The sequence below is a fragment of the Artemia sp. Qi Xiang Cuo genome, chromosome 3 (assembly GCF_049724085.1).
Source record: "Artemia sp. Qi Xiang Cuo chromosome 3, ASM4972408v1, whole genome shotgun sequence".
NCBI lineage: Eukaryota > Metazoa > Arthropoda > Branchiopoda > Anostraca > Artemiidae > Artemia > Artemia sp. Qi Xiang Cuo.
In genome coordinates, this window is record NC_142796.1 from 51,751,880 (window position 1) to 51,775,274 (window position 23,395).

Here is a 23,395-nt window from a genome sequence, read left to right on the forward strand (position 1 = left end):
ATTTTAACCGACGTTCAAATGTTTTTTTTTCTTGCGCATCTATTCTCAATAGCTCATAGTTGTCTCTGGGGCATCAAATCGAGTGAAAAGTGATGCGCCGAGTCCTAACGTAGTAGTTTAGTGGCGAATTGCTGGCAAGTGGCTGTGCTAGTGTTACGCGAATGAAACGTTGATATATTTTTTTTTTCAATAGAATTTTACAGCCATACAGCTTCTTTTTCCATCTTACTCGTAAAACTTAATTGACTAAGTGGCTGCACCTCCTCACCCTCCGCGACACTTAAAGACAATTCTTAATATTATCTTAATAGAATTCTTAATAGTAGTGTCATTGCTAACTTTTTAGTCAACTAAGAATCCGTTAGTCAAATAAAACGTTCAAAGTTAACTAAGAATTACAAATAAAACGGCAAAATCTACTTATATGTCTTATTAGTTAACTAGTAAAGTAAATCGAACGAGGCTCTTGTAAAGGGTGGTGATGTCATTATTACTATTGGGCCGCAGTGCAAAAAGTGGGGTAGCGAAGTAGAAATGCTACTTAGCAGTTTTCAAATTTGTTGGCAGATTTTATCTGAAAATATCATTTTTACAAATAAAAATAATTTTTCCTCAAAGAAAGGCTGTCAGAACACAAGTTATGCTGCTTTGAGTCTCTGTAGCTTTTGGAAGTCTGTCGAATTCTGCTACTAGCAGGCAGCAGCTTTGAAACTTTTCTTTATTTGACTCCCCCTTCCTAAAACTCAAGTATATAACCCAAATTATATATTTCCCATGAGCTTTTCTGGATATTTATTATGTCACAGCTGGTTCAGTATACCGGTAAACGGTTTTAAACTATAGTGATCCTAACAACCTAAAGTAAATATGGCAATTTTCAAAAGATTTGTAAATTATTTTTTAATTGGGTCATGATGAATCAAGGCCTCTGGATTTTATGCCTTCCAAAAAAAAAGAATTATAATCAAATACTAAGTTTTTAACGGTACTTGTTGATTAAATTAAACACACTCAAGAATTATACTTAAGTTGAATTTAGCAAAGCTGGATTCACAGCATACAATGACAATTGAAGGGTGAGAAAATGTATTGAGCTCATGAAATTTGGGTTAAACATTTGCACATTGCCGGGGGGGGGCATGCAAAAAGTGGGGTAGCGTAGTAGCAATGCTAAATGGCATTTTTCTTGGCCTAGTAAAATTTGTTGGCAGATTTTGTCTGAAAATACCAGTGTTTTGACTAATCCTGGAAAATACAAGATTTTTGGGGATTTTCCCATACATCTGTCTTCTCGAAAAAAAATGGTTCCCCAAAAATCCCTTTTAGGTCAGGGTTGCCACCCCTAGTGATTTATCACTAGTGACAGTCCACCCCTAATAACTATCACTATCAATTAACTTGACACAATTTTTTCACTACTTTCCAAAGTTTATGTCTCAATGATTTATTACATACAAAAAAAACAGAAATAGATCATTGAGTTATTGACCTTTCTTATTATGCTAGTAAAGGCATAATGTTTAGGTTCTAGATTTTTATCTAAAAAAAAACACTTAACACATTGAAAAAACACTGAAATGAAACATTACATTCACTTCATACTGGGATTTTTTTTTTTTTTTAGTTAACCCAAGTTCTAGATACCTCGCTATTCTTCTGTAATTTTTAGTGGCCATATCAAACAGTTCGTTGTAACAAACTGTAAGTAAGGAGCGACCCGGCTCAATAGTAACCGAAACTCTAAAAGCCGGAATTTTGATACCCATAGATACATCAATAGAATCAGATTTTTATGTTGATTTCAAATATATAAGTTTCATTAAGTTTAGTTTTACCCAGCAAAAGTTACGCGCCTAAGAAAATTTGCCTTATTTTCGAAAAAAGGGGGAAACAACCCCTAAAAGTCATAGAATCCTGAATAAAATTACACCATCAGATTCAGCGTATCAGAAAACCCTACTGCGGAAGTTTCAAGCTCCTATCTGTAAAAATGAGGAATTTTGTGTTTTTTGTCAGAAGAAAGATCACGGATGCGTGTTTGTTTGTTTCTTTGTTTTTTTTTTTGTTTTTTGTTGGTTTTTTTTATTTCCCCAGGGGTGATCGTATCGATCCAGTAGTCTTAGAATATCGTAAGAGGGCTCATTTGAACGGAAATTAAAAGTTCTAGTGCCCTTTTTAAGTGACCAAAAAAATGGGAGGGCATCTTGGCCCCCTCCCACGCTCATTTTTTCCCCAAAGTCACCCAATCAAAATTTTGAGATAGCCATTTTGTTTAGCATAGTCGAAAATCTAGTAAATATGTCATTGAGGATGACTTAATTCCCCACAGTTCCCGGGGGAAGGGCTGGAAGTTATGAACTTTGCCCATTGTATACATATAGTTTTGGTTAATGGGAAGTATAAAGACGTTTCAGGAGGGATTTTTTTTCTAATGGGGGGGGGGGGGGTTTGGAGGAGCGGGTTACGGGGGAGGATCCTTCCATGCAGGATGTTTCTTTGGGGAAAGGGACATTTCTATGAAGGGGGTGCCGGATTTCCCAGCATTATTTAAAAAACGATCAGAAATTGGGGTTGGGTTGAACGAGGGTTGATTTGAACGGGGGTTGAATTAAATGGGAACCAGCAATTAAATAAATTTCCAAAGGTTTCATTTTAGGTCTTTTTGCTTGACAGACTTTCAATTTGAATAGTTAGATTAATAAATGAAAACTTTGACAAAATACCACTGTTGTCGACGATCAACGATGACGATGACGAAACTGTGATTGACGATAAAGCTGCCGACAGTTTCCTTGGCAATTGAAAATATATTATCACAAATTCTTTAAAAGTAAAAAAGTGAACAAATAAAATCAATCACCACTCCATATAATACAAATTATAATTCAAACTACCATCATTTTTTTTTTTTTAATGCTAAAAATAAGAATAAGCCAAAAGTGAATTAAAAACTGACATAGGGCTGCGCATATTTCAAAGGGTAGGCTAAAAAAAATACGCCAAACAGTGGCAAAAATATATTGGGGAGAAAGACGGTGGAATGAGAGAGAAAGAAAGAAAGAGAGAAAGAAAGAGAGAGAGAGAGAGAGAGAGAGAGAGAGAGAGAGAGAGAGAGAGAGAGAGAGAGAGAGAGAGAAAGGGAGAGAGAATTAGCGACAAAGAGAGTGAGAAACAGTTAATTAACTTCACCTCGTGGGATTCTATTCGGCTGAATTCAACCAGTTCCTGACAGAATTCACAGGGAACAACCTCTTCAGTGGGGTCTGAATTCTTTCCCATCATGTTTTTGCAGGTTTCCTAAATGAACGATAATAATACAATTTTTTTCTAGGCTAAAAAATAAACAAAAAAACTCTATTTATCTCGCAGCTATAAGGTTGTCTGAAGTAGCAACTTTAGAATTTTATGTAAGGGGATTTATACAATCCTATCGGAAATGTTGATTTGTATAATTATACAATAGCATTTACAAAGTTTTAAGTAATCAGGTTTTTAAGCTTAGACTGTCTTCACTGGATACAAGGCAAATTAAACGTTAAAGTTTATAAATACAGAAGAAAAGTCCCCATTTCGTTTCTTGTTAATTTTAATTCATTAATAGCATTTAATTTACGGTTTGTTTTTTACCAGTTAAATGATTTTCAATTAGAAATCAGGAGACTCACGAACAGAAATAAAAAAAATTTTTAATAGCATTGAAACGTCATTCTAATTCAATTAGAAATATTCAAAAACCTTAAGTTCGAGACCTTAAAAAATATTCAAAAACCTTATAAAGTAGCTAAAAAAGCAAAGGAGGTTTAACCTCCCTAAATCTAAAATTAAGACTGTTCTTGCTCTTCTACCATACAACAAGAAGAAAAGTAAAGGAGGTTTAAGTACCATGGACAGTGAAAACAAAATCTGATTGTTTGAATTGTTAATGGATAAAGTACATATGGGGAAACTAACATATAGCTTATATATGTTATGGTGAATGTCTGCAAATTGGTTAATGCCGACATTCACCAGTGAATGCCCTTTTAATACCTTTTTTTCTTCTTGGATTTAGTCACCGTTGCCAGTCAATTTTTTCAATTTAATGCAAGGTTTGATGATGGGAGCTCATATTGTAAATTAGATTCGGTTAGACGATCTTAGGTTGGTTTATGCTAGTTTAAGCTAGGTTTTTTAACTCATTTTTAATATTTATAACCAAAGTTAACCTAATCTAACTTAACCTAACATAATACAAACTAGTATAATCTAACCTAACTTTAACTTTAACCATCATGGGTTGCATAAGACTAAAAAAGCTGACTCTCAAAGCTAATTGAATCGAAGCAGAGAAGAATGAATTTCGAACATTCACCGGTGAATGTCGACATTAACTAGATTTCGTATATTCACTGTAACATATATACTAAAAAAGTTTGGGAAAATCGATCTCAATTTATAATCAAAAAGACTTCCATGTGCTGCTATGCAGTGGTTGACAGTAGTGAACGCTAAAAAAAAAAAAAAAAAAAAAAAAAAAAAAAAAAAAAAAGTGAAAAATGAACAATAGAAAAACTAAAAACCCTTGGCACTCAACAGCTTAAGATGGTGCAGCTTTTTTTTTGAAGGTGTAGTTGTCTTAAGGCGTGCTCCCAATGACATTTTAGTAACACCTAGATTTAGTGTTAATCTGAGACAATAAGATTTTCCATAGAATCTGATTGACTGAAAAACTCTATGAAAAATCGTGATTAGCAGAAATTAGTGCTAACTAAATTTCGATTTTAACAAAATCTCATTATGGAACGGTCTGTAGATAATAAAATGATTGTCAATTTTTGAATTTTACGGAATAAAGCATTGCGGAATATAATTAATTAGTTGCTTATTGATTTTCACGGTTCAATGTGATAAACGTTGACGAAAATGTGATGTTGTTTTAAAAACTTCATAATTTCAAAAAAAATAATAAATAAATAAAAGGAAATCGCTTTCTTTGGGTATGAATAGATCTAAGAAGAGTACAGGGGAAAAGTTTTTATCATGGTGCTTTGAGGATAGGGTAATGCAACTTTTTGTCAGTAATTACGTTTAAAATAAAAATATACAGGAAGGAACTCTGAAGCTTGGAAGAAGGAAAAATGTCAGAACGAAACTTACTGAACCCCCCCCCCCCCCCCACACACACACACCAAAAAAGAAGCAACGAAGTAAATCAAATTGCTTTAAGGTAAAAATTCAAGAGGGGTTCCAATTGAGAGCAATTCTCAGAATTAGTTAGAGGGCGTTTATTTAGAGAATAAAAATTAAATCTTTCAATAGTGATTTACTATCAGCCCTTACCGTTCAAGTTGTGAAAGTGAACCCGTATTATTTAAAACCAGCAATAGATTAAAACTAATAGTTTAATAACATAATTTTTAAAAATAAACATAATAACAATGAATATAATAAAACTAAAAATAGATTAATAGCACAATACAGCGATACCATCTTCGAGTTTATGAAGGGATTCTATGATTTCGTGCCAATGTCGAGACAATTAAGTTATATGGTCAATATTCATAGTTTTTGACATGAGGCGACTATCAGATGCAGCGCTATAGCGTTGCCTATAATAAAGGCCATAAGGCTTCAATATTTCATTATTTAACATTTATCTATTACAGAGGCGCTTCTTATGAACGGAGTAACCGTATAAACTTCGGAGGGGCTCATTCAATTGGAAATCGAAAGTTCCAGTACCCTTTTAAAAGTCAAAATAAATCGGAGGGCAACTAACTCCCCTCCAGGGCCGCCTTCTCCCCAAATGCATCCATTCAAAATTTTGAGACAACCATTTCGTTCAAAATAGTCCAAAGATCATATAACGATACCTCTTGGGTTGACAAGACCTCCAAGAGCCAGGGGGTAACGATTGTAAGCTATGACCCAGGGGGGGGGGGGTAAAGGTTTCTATGAAGGGGGAATGTAAAGGTTTCTATGGAGGGGGGAGGGGTCGTATATACTTTAAGGAGCTTCATTTGAACGGAGACTTCTAGTTCCTTTTAAAGAGTCAAAAGTGATCGGAGGGCAACTGACCAACGCCTTCTTTTCTCCAAATGTGTTGGATTGGAATTTTGAGATAGCCATTTAGTTCACGATAGTCTAAAGATCATATAACAATGCCTCTGGGGTTGAAATAACTCCCCAGAGCCCAAGGGCAAAGGTTGTAAGCTATGCCATGGGGGTTTATAAATTTTTCGATGGAAGGGTTGTTCGTATAAACTTGGAAGGAGGCTCATTAGATAGGAAATTGAATGTTTTAGTTCCCTTTTTAAGAGTTACAAGTGATCTTAGGGCAATTATCCCCCGACGCCCTCTTCTCCCAAAATAAATTCGATCGGAATTTTGGGATAGCCATTTTATTCAAAATAGTCCAAATATCATATAACAATGCCTCCGGGGTGACACCCCCTCCCCCCACCACAGAGCCCAGGGTTGTAAGTTATAACCCTGGGGCATATGAGGTTTTTATGGAAGGGGTGGCTGCAAAAACTTTGGAGGAGGTTCATTTGATCGGAAATTACAAGTTTTAGTTACCTTTTTTAGGAGTCAAACTGATCGGAGGGCAACTATCCCCCTTCCACGCCCTCTTTTTCTCAAATACATCCGATTGAAATTTTAAGATAGCCATATTGTTCAAAATAGTCCAAAGATCATATGAAAATGGCCCCGGAGTTGACATACCCCCTCCGAACCCAGGGGCAATGGTTGCAAGTTATGGCCGGAGGAATGTGTGGTTTTTATGGAAAGGGTGGCCGAATAAACTTTAGAGGGGGCTCATGTGATTGGAAATTGAAAGTTCTAGTTCCCTTTTTAACAGTCAAGACGGATCACCTTCTTTTTCAAAACTGATTGCCATATTTTCCCCGAATTTATTTAATTAACATTTTGAGATATCTATTTCTATTCAAAATAGTCCAAGGGTCATATAACAATGACTTCAGGGTTGACACAGCCCCAGAGCCAGAGGGGAAATGGTTGTAAGCTATACCCCAGGGGCATATAGGATTTGTTATGGGGGAGGAGTTAAAATAATCCAAAGATCACACAACAATGCTTCCAGGGTTTAAATAGCCCCCCCCCCTCAGGGGCAAGGGTTGTAAGTTATGCACGCTGTCCATTATTAGCATACTGGGTTTTTATAGAAGCGGTGGTCGCAAAGACTTCATAAAAGACTCATTCAATTTAAACTCACAGTTCTAGTTCCCTTTATAAGAGTCAAGAGAGATTAGAGAGCAACCAGCTTTTGCAAGCCTTTTTCACCCAAATTCTTTCAATCAAAATTTTGAGATAACTATTTTGTTCGAAATAGTCTAAATGCCAAATAACTATTGTTTCGGGTTTGATAGCCTTCCCAGCCCTCGGTGCAAAAGCTAAAACTTAGGTTTGTTGTCCGTTGTAAACAGATAAAGCTTTATGGAAGGGGTGATCGTATAAAACTTGGAGGTGGTTCACTCTTTTGAAAATCGAAAATTTTAATGTCCTTTTTCAAGACTCGAAAGTAATCGGAGGGTAACCAGCTCCCTCCCCTCTCACGCCCTTTTTCCACAAATGCATCTGATCAAAATTTTGAAATAGCTATTGTGTTCAAAATAGTCCAAAAGTCATATAATTGTAACTGAGGGATTGACAAATTTCCCACAGCTCCGGGGAAAGGGCTATAATTTATGGAAGTTGCCCATTGATAACATTTAAAGTTTTTGTGGAAGGGGTGTTGAAACTTTGGCAATAAAAACAGAAAGGATTTAATTAAAAAAAAAATCCCTGAAAAAAGAAGTTTTTCAAAGAAAAGGCCATAATTAAACTTAAGATCAGCAAAAATGGACTCCTACAATAATTCAAACTAAAAAATACAAGAAATTAAATAATCAACCATAGCAAACAAGCAAGAATAAAAATGAATAAACAAATCTTAAAACGAGTACAAGTCAAACTGAATATGCAAATCAAGCTTGAAAGGATCAAAAATCACTACAAACAATAGTTTGCCTACTGCGTCAATGGCCCTTTACTGAAAAGTATGTATCTTGAACAGTCTTGGAAAGAACTAATAAAGTTTAAGTGAATATTCAATATATAATGACATTAATTGCTGAAAGCTACTCGGTTCAAGATTTTATTTCACTGTAATTTTTATTTTCAATGTTGCAATAAGTACAAAAGAAAATATTTGTAATATAATACATTTATATTACGAATTATATTCATAATGTTTTACGAATTTACGATGTTTACCTAGATTTTAAATCAATCTAAACATAGTCCAGGGAAAAATTTTTAGGCCAAAAAGTCCATATATCTGTGCATATTGACAGGGGATCAGATAATTTAGAAGTTTGGAGGGCAAAATTAATATTTTGAATAGTGTTTGGAAGGGCAAATTAATATCGAACATTGCCCAAAAATATCTCCATTACATAATAGGTTTGGTTAGTTCAATTTCGCCTTTTATAGCTTGTTTAGAACGTCTTTTTTCGATATTTTTATCTATATCTAATGATTACCTGGATTTTTAGTTCCTAAACCCATAGGCTATAGACTTTCCTGAAGGCAAATTTTTTAGACCTTTAGACCATTCATGAAAATTTGACCCGAGATAAATTAAACAGTTGGTCCCTTTGACCCGATTCCATGAAAGGACAAAAATGGTGGCTGGTTACTCTCCAATCGATTTCAGCCCTTAAAAAGGCATATAGGTGGATTATAGGAACGCGCTGAAATTATAATGAATAATCAAGTCAAACTTAGAGTGAACAGAAATTATCACAAAGAAAAGTAAGCCTAACGCTCCCAATCCCCTCTAAAGGCTAGAACATCACTTGATCATTACTGAAAACACAATATGTTTTAAACATTTTCTCCTTTATAACTTATCAAATCCAAAATTATTCAGTCTCCCAGGAATGAATATTCTTATAAATTAAACAGTTGGTCACTTTGACCCGATTCCAGGAAAGGACAAAAATGGTGGCTAGTTACTCTCCAATCGATTTCAGCCCTTAAAAAGGCATTTAGTTGGATTGAATGAACCTTTTTCTGACTTCTTGGACCAGAACAATAGGACCAAAACAAGAAGAAACACAGCAGAAACACCACAGTTTTGAAAGCCAACATGATTACATAGACGTTTTCTCTATTTAGATTGTAACTTAATGTTTAGCACTGAATTATTTACCTTCATTGCAAAGTAGCAATAAGTCTATGACTTTTTAGCAGCAATACGTATATACCAAACCTGAAAGTAGTTATGACGCAGTAAATTAATAGAAAACTGTTTAAAATAATATAGTATAAATTATTTTCGTGAGAATACTAGCGGTGGTTCTGGCCTCTCTTGCGCCCGGGGCAAAATCTTGATTGAGACCCCCCCCTTATTTAGTTATTTTAATTATTATTGTTTAATTCGTTTAATTTATTAATTAATTAATAAGGTATTAATTGTTTTCCTTTGTCAACTGCGTCCTCTACTACTATTTCGGAGCCGTATTTTCTATATTTTAAAGTGTAGAATCACTTTCCCGGCATACTTCCTTGAATATTTTTGGAGATATAGTTGATCTTAGTGAGTAGAACTTTCAGAAATTTTCAGGAATTGTTATCGGAGTTAATTTCTTTTTTTTTTTTTTTTTTTTTTTACTTGGTTCTCCTAACTTTTTCAGATTATCAAAAATACCATGTCCAGAAACTTATTATTTATCCGACAATTAATTGCCTACCTGGTGGAATTCAAAATTTTTGGGGATGATGAGCTCTCCACAATGTTCACAGGAAACCTTTCCTTCTTCTACAGCCTTCTTTTCTTTTCTGCAAATAGCCTATAAATGACACAAACCTTACTGATCTTATTTTAACTGATTACATCAGCGCACCATCAGCACCATTTTCCCAACCATCATCATCTAATTGCATAACCATTATTAACATTATGAATGCACATTAACAAGGACAAAACTCAAGAATAAAATTTGAAAAACTCAGATTTGTTTTAAGAAAATTACTAATTTATAGTGAAGTTAATTTATAATTAATACACAGCACACATGGAAAACACAATTGTTTTTATACTGTCGTACCCAGGCATGTATTTCCTGGGGTGAAGGCGGAGGGGAGAGTTATAGACAAAGGTAATTATAGCCAGAAAAAGTGGTAAACAATCGTTGTCCAGCGATCCTTCAAAAAATTAAATTTTTTCAATTTCACAAAAGATTTAGTGATGTTTTCGTGCATGGTTATAAATACAATAATCGTATACCTATCTACAGCCTACCCTATACGGCATATCTGCAATACCTCAGGGACGGCTAAGAGAATTAGCTTGAACCCTTCAGGAACTATAAAGAGGTGTTGAACTCAGGATTACCATGTGTTCATAGAGTTAAAAATAGAGACTTTTATTGGCGGGGAAAGGGACTTTTAAAGACCTTCCTGACACCAAAAAATACAAAAAGGACCTGGTCCAGGTGTTGTTTACCGTATAAATGACATAATCAACATCATACTCGATATTCAACCGATCTCTCATAAATCTGAAACCAGGACGGTCGGCAGTGTAGCACATCGACATGGGTAATATCAAGATGACCAGACCTCTTAGCTTTCCATATTAGCGCATCCAGGTGGTATCTGCAATATCTCAGGACGGTCAAGAGTATTTATTTGAAACTTTCAGATCATTTTGAGGAGAACATTGAACTTCATAAGATTATGTTCATCTATTTTGACAAATAGATGTATCTTCAGAACCATAGGAGTATCTAACAGTATTTGAATGAAACTTTCAGGGAATGTGGAATTAAATCAAAAGACACTATACACATACAGGTTGTCAAAAGGGCGTATCTGCAATGTTTCAAGAATGGCTAAGGATATTAGGTTGAAACTTTCAGGGCTCGTTGAGGGTGATGTTGGCCCAAATAAAAAAATGCATGATATTCTAAAAACTGTGTACCCGTAGTATTTCAGGAACGGCTGAGAGCATTAAGTTGAAACTACTGTGGCATGTTGAACTAAATCAAAAGACACTAGTTGCATTCGGATCGTCAAAATGGTGGATCTCAGTAGCGACCAAGGTTATTAAAATGAAACTTTCAGGAGATGTCGAACTAAGTCAAAAGACATTTTGTGCATCCAGGCTGTCAAAAGGGCGTATATGGAATATCTCAGTTACTAAACAGCGTAAAAATTAACAGTTTATAGGACCTAGTGGGGGTCCTATAAAAAATATTGGATGGGGGCAGGGGCGAATCTCCAGCATTTTTATGGGGGGGGGGGCAAGAGGGGTCCATATCTGGATAGTCAAAGGGCATGGGATGTATAATGGTATTTTTCTCCACATTATTTGGGGGACAACTGCCCCCCCCCTTGCCACCCCCAAAAGACGCCCCTGGATGGGGGATCAAGTAGATCCAAAATGATGACTTGGAGAACAAAGAATAGCTTATCAAGGACAATATATTTGTGGTGAAAAATGCGGCTGCACTGATTTCAGGCAATATAAATATCCCAAATAAGTTTCTGAGCCAAGGAGACCTCAACCAGAAACAAATCTTGTTGAATTCATTTTTGACGTCCTATTTTTATTTTTAAACGACAAATCAGGACTCAACAAGCAGTTAAAACAAAAAATAGCACAATTTTCTGCAAAACTATTTCTAGCAAAAGGATATGACATCAGGTTATTGTCATTCGACATTGATAAAGCTTTCAATAGAGAATGGATCTTGGGCTACTGAAGAAACTACGCGTGTGGTGTAAGAGGACGTCTGTCAAGGGTGATTGACACCTTTCATTCTGATCGTTTACAGCGGGTGTTCTTGACGGGTTCACTTCCCTCGAATATTTACATCTTCAAAAAATTAAAAAGTGATCCGAAGCCTTGATGGTCAGCTTCAATGCAACAAAATAAAAAAGCTGATGATTTCCCGATCAAAAGTGCCCCGCATACATCCCAACTTCATCTTCATGAATGAAGCAATGAAGAAAGCGACGAGCTTCGTCTGCTCGGAATAATCTGGTCCACAGATCTCTCTTGGGAAACCCACCTCGATCGAGTGAGTATCTTCTGCACAAGAAAGCCGGGGATCAACATTCGCTGCAAAAACCTTCTAATGCTCACCTTGACCGCCCCACTTTACAAGTCTTGCATCAGACCCATCGCCGAGTATGGATGCCTGCTGCATGATGGTGCTCCGAAACCATTGTTGGCGCCACTGCAAAAGATCCAGAATACGGCTAATACGACAGGTTCGGTCGTTCCCCACGATTTTCTCCAGTCTGTGATGAAAGGTTTGATGTAGCGTCGATGGCTGTTTTCTACAAGTGTATAAATTCAACTCCTTCTCGAGAGCATTCTCGTATTGTGCACTCAATTGTCCAACCGACAAGACAGATACGAAGGCGCACAGCTCAGTCCAACTACCTTGAGGCTGACAAACCGAACAGAGTATTTGAAGAATAGCTTGGTGTTTGTTTTGCACTTCGACGTTGAAATTGAACCTAGAACGATCTTCCAGGGGAAGTTATCTCTAAAATGTTTCTCTCTTCTCTTTCCAAAGAAGATTCAATAGTCATCTAAAACTTCGATAAAGTTTAACAGCAAACCTCGATAATATTTAATTATACCTGACGCCAAGAAATTAGAAATAAAAATAAGGTTCTCATAACAAATTCGTCGATCAACCTTTGTCTATATTCAAGGTTTTAACTTGATGGAGGTCAGTATGGCTTCAACCCTATAAAAAGACAAAAATTACACAGATTTTAAATCCATTTATTTGAATAACATTCCCCCTACCCATCCATCCAAAGTTCTATGGTAAAACTTTTATTGAAACTTCTTGCAAAAATTTGGCCAAAATAAAAATAACAAGCAGAAAAATCGAAGCAGAAAATAAAAAAAAATGTCGATATTCCCATTACAAACCAGTAAAGAAAAAATAATGTCAATAAAAACAAACAGAAATTGATTTTTAAAAATCTAAAAAAGTTTTTCAAAAAACATTAAGGAGCCACATTAAACCAAAGACGAGCAAAAATAGAGGCAAATAATAATAAAAATTGGAAACGAACAGAAATCACTTTCAATGAATAAACGAGACCAAAAACAGGCAGAAATCACAATGAACAATCAGGTCAAACTTAGAGCGAACAGAAATTACCACAAACAAAAGTAAGCCTAACGCTCTCTATGCCCTCTAATAGTGGAGGAAACATACGGGAAAAAATGGCCAAACCTCGGAGAAATTGCAACATAATTATTTTTCTTACACCAAAATGTTTAAAAAAATCAGCTGAATTACACAAAAAGGATCCACCAAAATCCCCCTTGAACAAGTGTCCCAAATTTACCCTTGAAGGAGGAATTGAGGGGGGAAATCGATTTTTGTGTTTATAAATATTTTGGAGTTTAAATAGTCGTTTTCTATCAAATCAAGCATGCTAAATCCACATCTGAACTCAGGTTTTCATTTTTCCGCACCCTTATGTCCATTTCCATTCAAAAATGACGGAGAGGGGGGGGGGTTAAAACTCGAAAAGAGGATATCGTATTTTTTGATCGTTTCCTATGAAATGAATGGTGGCGAATTAGAAAAGGTAAAAATTCGATCTTACGTAGTCAACTACCTCATCTTACTTAAAACAGTTGTGAAGATTGACCGATTGTTGTGAAGATTGAGTTGTGTGAACTAGTTATTTCAATCAATTTTGGTCGATTCACCATTTCCTATCAACCTAGGAATGACGCCTTAGGATACGAGTCTCAAACAGTTTAATTTCAAACCAGTATTCTAGAATCCCCTCCTTCTCCAGTTTCCGTTTTCCATTCCTTGGTGCCATTCTTTAGCGGATCTAATCACTGGAGCCATTTACCATAGTACTTGCCAAACGACTGGGTTCAAGGCTATATGAAAGATTGGTGCCGTTTTATTTACTTCAGAAAAAAAAGACAAAAGAATAAACTGGGATTCACGAGCATTGAGTAGAAATATTTTGTAAAATATTGTTTAGGATTATACTTCCGATTTTGGAAAAGAGCAGATAATCATCTCTGATTTTCAATGATTTTCTGATCTCTTGTGTTTATTCTACACTTATGCATGCTAACGAGCGCGCTAGTCGAGCTAGAAAAACTCTAGTCATTACCTTTGACCAACCGCTTTACTGGAAGGCAAAGTGCATCGTAAATGCAGAGCCTGCCGCAAGTACTTTAAGAAATACTATTTGTTGTCCTAGGTGGATTTCACACTCGCACGAGTTTCCTAGGAGCTATTGGCTTCCTTATGGCTGACTCGGGACTTGGAAATAATAAGTCAAGTAAACGCGCCTAACACTGGGCAAAGTATGTTACAAGGCAAAGATATCTCTCGTACTGTGCGAGGCCATGGTCTGTTGGAGATAGCCCTTTATGCAAACCTTTTATCATCAGAACTGAATAGCAGAGTTTTTGATGGCAATGACATACTACCAGAACCCCTTGAAAACGCAAAACAGGCATACGAATCGCTCCTTGAGGGAGATACCATTGACGAAGCGCAGGTGTCGGAAGCAGCGGAACTTATCCGTCAAATATTTCATAGTGTAAAAGAGCGGCTATCCGAGTCCAGAGCTGCCGGTCTTTGGCTTCAATATCTGGACCTACTTGGAATCTTGAGAAAGAACCTGAGAGCAAAACGAAGTGATAACTTTGAGCTTTATCTACAGTATTTGTTAGAAATGCTTCCTTACTTTGCTGCTTCTGGCCTTAATCTTTACACGAAGCATACTTGGCTGTTCATGTAGTCCATCATTCAGAGCAGTGCAGAATGTTACAGGAATACCTGTTCATCTGGAGAATTTACAACTACTGGGCGGCACTTTCTCCTGATTTTGTGATGGAACAAACGTTAAAGAAAAGTATGAAAGCGAATGGTTATCTGACAAGAGGTAGAGGCATGACTGAATCGCAGGAAACAATTTGGACATCTGCCATGCCCACTTTGGTTCTCGTTAACCAACGCATGCAGAACCTGACTGGCCTTGCAGAGTTGACTATTGAAAATCAGGGAAAAGCGATATCTTCGAGGGAAGTTATAGATCTGGTAGACATAGAAAAGATAGTTCGATATATTGAGCCCCTATAACCCTTCAGGCAGGATTCACAGCTGTTGAACGTGGTTAAAGGTGTCCGCGCTTCATCATTTGTAAACGTAGATGATGCCAAATCCGTGGTAGAAAAGATTCTGAAGGTTATGGAAGCGAAATAAATTAACAAATATATTTTCAGGAGAAAGGAGATAGCTGTAACTATGGCTGAGAAGTCATCGGTGGTGATAGATAGCGAGAGAGAAATTGTCGAACCAGCTCTATTCTGCCAACGTCTAACCGCAGCGGCTAGCACCAGTAGTTCTGACTTGAACGAGGTTCTGTCGTTCGAGCTCTGTACTTTTCCACCATCACTCTTTAGTTCGTTTGAGGGGATGAGAACAGCCGACAAAGCATCTCTAACAAATGCACTGATAAAAATTGAGAGGATCGATAGTACAGTGACATTGCCAACCTCCCAGAGAGTTTTGGACGGTGGCTGGCTAGTCCACAAAATACCGTGTACTACGGGATTCACATATTCTGAGGTGGCACAAACTTACGTAAATTATGTCAAAGACATTTCGGCCAGGCAGCCTTAGTTTTTTACTCTTACACTATTACACCAAGGACAGAAAATTGTACATAGCTGAAGAGAACCAAAGGTTTTTTGTGTCCAACGATTCAATTCTCTCCTAATATGAAGATCGTCAAAAGTAAGGAGGAATTTTTCAGAAGTCTCAAAAATAAACAACGGTTCATCGACCTACTAACTGAAGGGCTGGCGAAGTCAGGTTTTTAAGTTCAACATGCTCAGGATGAAGCAAATGTCTTGGTTGTAGAAACTGCAGTCAGTTGTCCTGAAACTTTTGTCGACCGCTTTGAATGGGAATGAAACCGACCTATTAGTTCTTCTGCTGTACCATGCCTACCTTGATGCATGTGATATCTTTATGCATACAGACAAGCATGAAAATAACCGACGACTGTATGACATAAAAAGGGATCAAGAACAAACCAAGAACCGAAGCAGCAGAGAATCTACTCGTTTGCCACGTAATATCTGGCTGCAATACAATATCTAGACTTCACGGCGTAGGGAAACCAGCAGTGTTTTCTTTGTCACTTAAAGATTGTATTTTTAAGAATTCTTGCAAGATCTTCATGACGCCAGGATCCAGCCACCAGGAGATTGCTGAATCTAGAGAGAAAGCTTTGCTCCACATATACAAAGGGACTGCCAACTTGGGCTGCCGCAAAGCACCACTTTCACAGGTGCTATTTGCAAATAATGAAGTGCCAAGACACGTCCAATTCACTAAAGCCTGAAGAGTTGGGTTGGCGCTTCTCTTCGTCGCGGAATATATATATCTTCCCATTATGACAGATGTTTCACCAGAATTAGAAAATTTGCTGAAGATGGTGCGGTACCAGTGCACCAGCGGGTGCGAGTCTCTCAGATGCAGCTGCCGTCAAAACAGTTTACCCTGCAAACGGTTTGCCTGTGGGAAGTGTAAAGAGGCGCTCTGTGCAAACGGTGCAGCAAGACAGGATGAGGACGATAACAAAGACGATTAGGAAGAAGAATTAGCTTTAAGTTATGCTTTAAAATCAAAATGCTTTTGCGATTAATTTATCTGAGTTCTAAACGTTCCTTTCTGTAACTGATTGGTCTGAAGTTTTGACCTCGATTAAAGAACTGGTTTTCAAACAGTTATACTTATCAACCCCTCATATTACAGGGCCCTCAGAGGTGGATATCAGATAAATAATAAAAAAAAACTGCTTTTTGACCTCATATTTGACTATACACTACTTTATTTGATATAAAATGATTCTTTAGCCGCAGGAATCTGTCAAATAATTATCTGCGTACTTTACCCACCCCTCCCCATATTCCAATGAAAGTGAAAATTGATACCCTGGTACGGAAAACTGGATTTCTGACGTCGTATTCTGATTTGTAATTCTAAATTTGATAGGAAATGACTATTTAAACTCCAAAACATTTATAAACACAAAAACCAGTTTCCCCCCTCATTTTCCCCTTCAAGGGCAAATTTGGGACACTTTTGCAAGGGGGGTTTTGGTGTTTTTTTTTGTGTAATTCAGCTGATTTTTCTGAACATTTTGTATTAAAAAACAATTCTGTTACAATTTCTCCGAGGTAAAACCGTATTTTTACTCCACTATAAAGGCTAGAGCATCATTTGGGAATTACCGAGAACACAATGTGTTTTAAAACTTTCTCTCTCCTTTATAACTTAACAAATCCAAAATTACTCAGTCTCCAAGGAATGAATATTCTAATCAATTAAAGAGTTGGTGAAACTATTAGTTCTTTTCAGTGATCTTTGTTCTTATGACGATTTTGTTTTTTTTATGTTATTAATTAAAAAAACTTTTCCCACAAAATAAGTTTTTCAAAGAAAAGTAAAGAACTCCATTAAACAAAAAATGAGCAAAAATAAAATCAAATAATCTACCAACCGTGAAAGTCCCACAAATCAGCATCGATAAATAAATGAAACCCAAAACGAACAGAAATTACAATAAATAACCGAGTCAAACTCAAAACGAGCAGAAATTAACACAAGTAGGGCTCAAAACCCTTTTGCCTTCCTAAGGCCAGAACAAAATTTGCACTTTACTGAAGAAATATAAGTGCACTTTACTGAAAAAATTTATTTTTACTTTTATAACTTTAATAAATCAAATAATATTAACATTTCGATTACTAAATATCAGTATATGTATATTACACTGACAATGCATATTCATTTGTATTTTTTCAGTAAAGTGCAAATTTTGTTCTGGCCTTGGGAAGGCATAGGGGTTTTGCGCCCAACTTTTTAATTACTGCTCGTTTTGAGTTTGTCTCGGTTAATTATTGTAATTTCTTTTCGTTTTTGGTTTCATTTATTTATCAGGGCTTTTTTGTGGTAGTTTCATGCTTTGTAGATTATTTAATTTTTATTTTGTTCATTTTTTGTTTAATGAAGTTCTTTACTTTTGTTTGAAAAACTTAATTTGTGGAAAAAGTTTTTTTTAATTAATTTTTGTTCGTTTTATATTGACATAGTCTTTTCAGGGAAAACATAATACACAGTACATTGTGCCAACATTGTTCTTATGTGCCTTCAAGGCATAACTTAAAACCCTTGCCCCGAGGGTTTTGGGGGAGTGTCCTCCTCAAAAACATATTTTCTATCTGGAAATCAACTACGCTGAACAAAATGGCTATCTCAAAATTTTTATGGGATGTGTTTGGGGGAATGATGGGCGGGGGGGGGGGGCTAGTTGCCCTCCAATCACTTTCGACTATGAAAAAGGGCACTGGTCCTTTGAAAGTCCAAACGAATTAGCTTTTTTTGAAGTTTCTACGACAACGCGTTCTTTAATAACCATATATGGCCCCAAGGCATTACTTAAAACCCTTGCCCTCCGAGATGTGGGGGAGTGTCCTCCTAAAAAACATATTTTCTATCTGGTAATCAACTAGGCTGAACAACATTGCTATCTCAAAATTTTCATTGGATTTGTTTGCGGGAATGATGGGCTTAAGGGGGGGGGCTAGTTGCCCTGCAATCACTTTCAACTATTAAAAAGGGTACTAGCCCTTCGGATTTCCAATCGAATGAGCCTGTTTTGAAGTTTCTACGACAACGCCCTCTATAAAAACCTTATATGCCCCCGGGAATAACTTAAAATCCTTGCCCTGAGGGTTGTGGGGGAGTGTCCTCCTCAAAAACATATTTTCTATCTGGAAATTAACTATGCTGAACAAAATGGCTATCTCAAAATTTTGATTGGATGTGTTCTGGGGAATGATGGGCGTGGGGTGGGGGGGGGGGCTAGTTGGCCTCCAATAACCTTCAACTATTAAAAAGGGAAATAGAAAAGTCAATTTACAATCGAATGAGCCCCTTTTGAAGTTTCTACAACGACCACTTCCATATAAAGTGCCCAGCTCTAAAGAAAAAAAAAATAGTACATTGTGCCAACATCGTTCTTATATGCCCTCAGGGCATAACTTAAAACCTTAGGCCCGAGGGTTGTGGGGTAGTGTCCCCCTCAAAAACATATTTCCTATCTGGAATTCAACTACGCTGAACAAAATGGCTATCTCAAATTTTTGATTGGATGTGTTTGGGGAAATGATGGGCATGGGGGGGCTAGTTGCCCTCCAATCACCTTCGACTATTAAAATGGGCACTAGCCCTTTGATTTTCCAATCGAATGAGCCTTTTTTGAAGTTTCTACGACAACGCCTTCTATAAAAACCTTATTATCCCCTAAGGCATAACTTACAACACTAGCCTTGCGGGTTGCGAGGAAGTGTCCTCCTCAAAAAGAAATTTTCTATCTGGAAATCAACTACGCTTAACAAAATGGCTATCTCGAAATTTTGATTGGATGTGTTTGGGGGAATGATGGGCGTGGGGGGGGGGATGCCCTCCAATCACTTTCGACTATTAAAAATTGCCCTAGAACTCTCGATTTCCAATCGAATGAGCCCCTTTTGAAGTCTCTACGACGACCCCTTCCATTTGAAGTGCCCTGCTCTAAATTAAAAAAATAATATATGGTAGGCTACATTGTGCCAACATTGTTCTTATATGCCTTCAGGGCATAACTTAAAACCCTTGCCCCGAGTGTTTCGGGGGAGTGTCCTCCTCAAAAATATATTTTCTATTTGGAAATCAACTATGCTGAACAAAATGCCTATCTCAAAATTTTGATTGGATGTGTTTAGGGGAATGATGGGCATGGGGGGGGGGGCTAGTTGCCCTCAAATCACTATCGACTATCAAAAAGGGCACTAGCCACTCCAATTTCCAATCGAATGAGCCCTTTTCTAAGTTTCTATGACAAATCCTTCGATACGAAATGCCCGGGTATGTAAAAAAAAAAAAAAAACACATTGTGCCCACATCGTTCTTTACTTAGGCAGCGCGCCATTGGTTTCAGCAAAGCACAAATGATATTCTCGCCTTTACGGGGCATACTGGCGTTAGCCCTACTAAATTTACGGTGAGTTGGGCTGATACAGACTGAGGAAAACCATGACCATATGGGAGGTGTGTATTTTCAAACTTCCAGGATTCTTTGGGACATTTTCAAGTACTTTCAAAGTTCGTATTTAATTTGTCTGCATGGTTGTTTCGCCTACTTTCCATTCCCCTGAAATAAGGAGTATCCATAGGAAATTCCTGTACACAAGCCTAAAACAAACTATTTAAAAAAGTAAATAATTTATTTTTAAGCCTTATTGTGACACTGAATGCATCTTAACGTACTCGATAGTTGATACATATTTAGCACATTGATTGAAGAAGGAAACAATCCCTCTGCCGTTCTGTATCAGTGTTGCTGAAAGTAATACCAGGCACCATTAGCCACTTATCCCCCATTAAAAGGGATAATTTAATTCCCAAATAACTAATAGATTAATAAAAACTTCAAGTAAAAGGTTAATATTGGCACGATATTGGGATCACTTTTTGCCCTTGAACTAGGAGTCGTTCAATTAAAGAAGTACCGATATTAGTTTCAATAATTTCTTAGACGACACTGCTTTTCCGTTTACGAAAAATTAAACACGAAAAAGCGGGTTTTGATTTTAATAAAGAAGTGAAACAAAAATAAACAAAAATAAATCAAAACGAATCAACATTTCAATTAAAAAATATTCCGAATATTTCGGCCCCACGTCCGAAATATCGGCCCCACGAAAAAAAAATGTTTTTAAAAAAATAAACAGACATAAAAAAAAAAATAAGACAACTAAACACACGAAGATAAATAAATAAGAAAAAACTCACATCATAAACCAACTTCCAGTACTGACGTTATAAAACAAGAAACAAGAGCGAATGTCCATAGTGAAACCATGGGTCGCTCTCCTTTTAACGTTCAGTGTATAAATGTACACTGAATGTTAAGAGGACAGCGACCCATGATTTCACTATATACGTTCGTTTTTGTTTCTTGTGTTATAACGTCAGCCCTGGAAGTTTGTTTATGATGTGAGTTTTTTCTTATTTACTTTTTCTTTTGAGTTTTTTTTTCTGTTTCTGAGATTTGAGTTTTTTTTTTTTTTTTTTTTAGCTAAAATAGTTTCCAGATACCTCGCTATTCTTCTGTAATTTTTTAGCGGCCATACCTAGAAGGAATTTTTTTTTGACTTCAAACTGTCCAAATATTTCACCCCCCCCCCCTATGAGCAAATATATAGCCCAAATAATATATTCCCCGTATATTCTGCCACTTGTCGTTGTCTTGTCTCGCACTAAGCTGAAAAAAATTAACGAAGAAACCGGTTTGACTTGAACAGCGTAAACTTGAGTGAGTTGCCCATAATACACAAGTACCAAAACTCCTTTCCCCTGCGGAAATTAAAAAAATGAAACTCAAATAAAATTCTCAAATTTGGAAAGTCTTCTTTTCCACGGGCGAGGGGGGGGGATATTTTCCGGGGGTGGGGGGGGGGGTTATTTAGCGGGGGAGTAAAGTATTTGGACAGTTTGAAGTCAGAAAATGATTTTTTCTAGGTATATAGCCACTAAAAAAATTACAGAAGAATAGAGAGGTATCTGGAAATTGTGTTAACTAAAAAAATTAAAAAATAAAATAAAAATCCCAGTATAAAGTAAATTTAATGTTTCATTTAAGTGTTTTTTCCAAGTGTTAAGTGTTGGCGTATAATACACAAGTACCTAAATTCCTTCCCCTACGGAAAGTAAAACACATTACTCAAATAAAATTCTCAAATTTGGGAAGCCTTATTTTCCAGGGGAAGGGGGGAGAGGTATTTACCGGGGTGGGGGGGGGGGTGTTAAACATTGGCCACATAGGAGAAGGTGGTCCATTCTGAGCGTACGCGCATGGTGAGCCCCAGACCGTAACTGCCATATATTCAGGTGGAAACAAGTTGCCTGATCCATGTGATATTGCTTACAACTTGGTTGACTTCCTTATCCTGTTTCGAAGATAATCTACAACCTTGGTTTTTTGCTAGCTATCTTTAAAGTTTTTGCTACGCCCTAGAAAAATATTTTTGGCCCATACTAGTTCATTTATCTCTATTTCAGTTGACCCTAGAAAAGTTTGCATTGGCTTGTCAGAATCCTTGATGATCAGACATTGTGAGTAGCCACAATTTTTTTTTTTATAATGCACCAGTCTCATCAGACTTTGGTTTTTGTGGTTAGAGGGCGGGTGGTGCATACTGCGCCAGTATAAGGTGGTACATAGTGAGCCACTGACTCAACATGTACCATAGCATTATTTACCCTCTTAAAAAATCATTGTTACCTCCTTTACATGACAAAATGCTCAGAAGAAGATTAAGATAACAAGAAAAAACAAACAATTGTACGCCTAAAAAAATTACCGATGTCTATAAACAACTTAAGACCTTAAAGCCAGTCCCAGTCCCTATTATCAGCTTTTTTAAAATATGGCAGACATGATTATCAAATATAAATCATAATATGGCAGACCTGATGACCTAGGATATAGGTCATAAAATAGTCGGCGAAGTTACCTGAGCCGAATGAGGCCCTCTAGTTACAATGATTGGAACAGTTGCTACGAGTGGAAATTCTTACCGCCCTATTTTGTCTTTCCAAGAAAGAACTTCCATCCCACCATGCTATATGTGAGTCCAAATGGGTCTGCTGCTGGAGCAAACCTGTCTGGGGGGACATTACAAGAGCTTTTCTGCGAGCACTTACACCATTTAGTGAAGCATTTATATGCCTTGTCAGAACAAAAAAAGCTGCTGATCCTCGGTAATAACGGATCATATACTTTGCTAAACGCTTTGAACATAGCAAAGGAAAATGGCAGTGCTCTTCTTACCATTCCTCCTCATAGTAGCCATAGGCTACAACTACTAGATGTCAGTATTTTTTCCTATTCAAAGCTCACTACAACAGAGTGGTAGATATTTGGATGCTAAGCAATCCAGTAAAAACGTTTACCATCTATGATATAGCAGAAATGGTTGGTATATCCTTCCCATGTGCATTCACCCCTTCCAATATCTAGAGCGGATTTAACAAATCTGGTATTTGACATTTCAACCCTGACATCTTTACCGAGGAAGATTTGTCGTCCTCGTATGTAAGTGACAGACCAAGCATGTAGTCTGATTATGAGACTAATGAAAATGACAAACACGGACCTCAAGGGCTGCCCAAGGATGCATAATAGAAACTGGGTATTACAAACTTCACTGACAGTGAACAACCTTCCTCTTCCATTATCACTTCAGAGAGAGTCACAACTTTTGCAAAAGCTGTTCCTA

General features: G+C 36.8%; 1 protein-coding gene across 4 annotated transcripts in view; it reads right to left on the bottom strand.

Moving 5' to 3' along the window:
- The window catches only part of LOC148954259 (uncharacterized), a 128,889-nt gene that overhangs the window by 58,760 nt on the left and 46,734 nt on the right, over window positions 1-23,395 (bottom strand). For 3 of the 4 annotated variants that reach the window (XM_089086115.1, XM_089086117.1, XM_089086114.1), the window contains exons 7-8: window positions 9,738-9,836; window positions 3,190-3,297 (exon numbers count right to left, since the gene is read on the bottom strand). In XM_089086115.1, the coding sequence (XP_088942241.1) occupies window positions 3,190-3,297; window positions 9,738-9,836 (207 nt within the window). The remainder of the gene's footprint in view (window positions 1-3,189; window positions 3,298-9,737; window positions 9,837-23,395) is intronic. The other variant, XM_089086116.1, reaches the window with a different exon arrangement.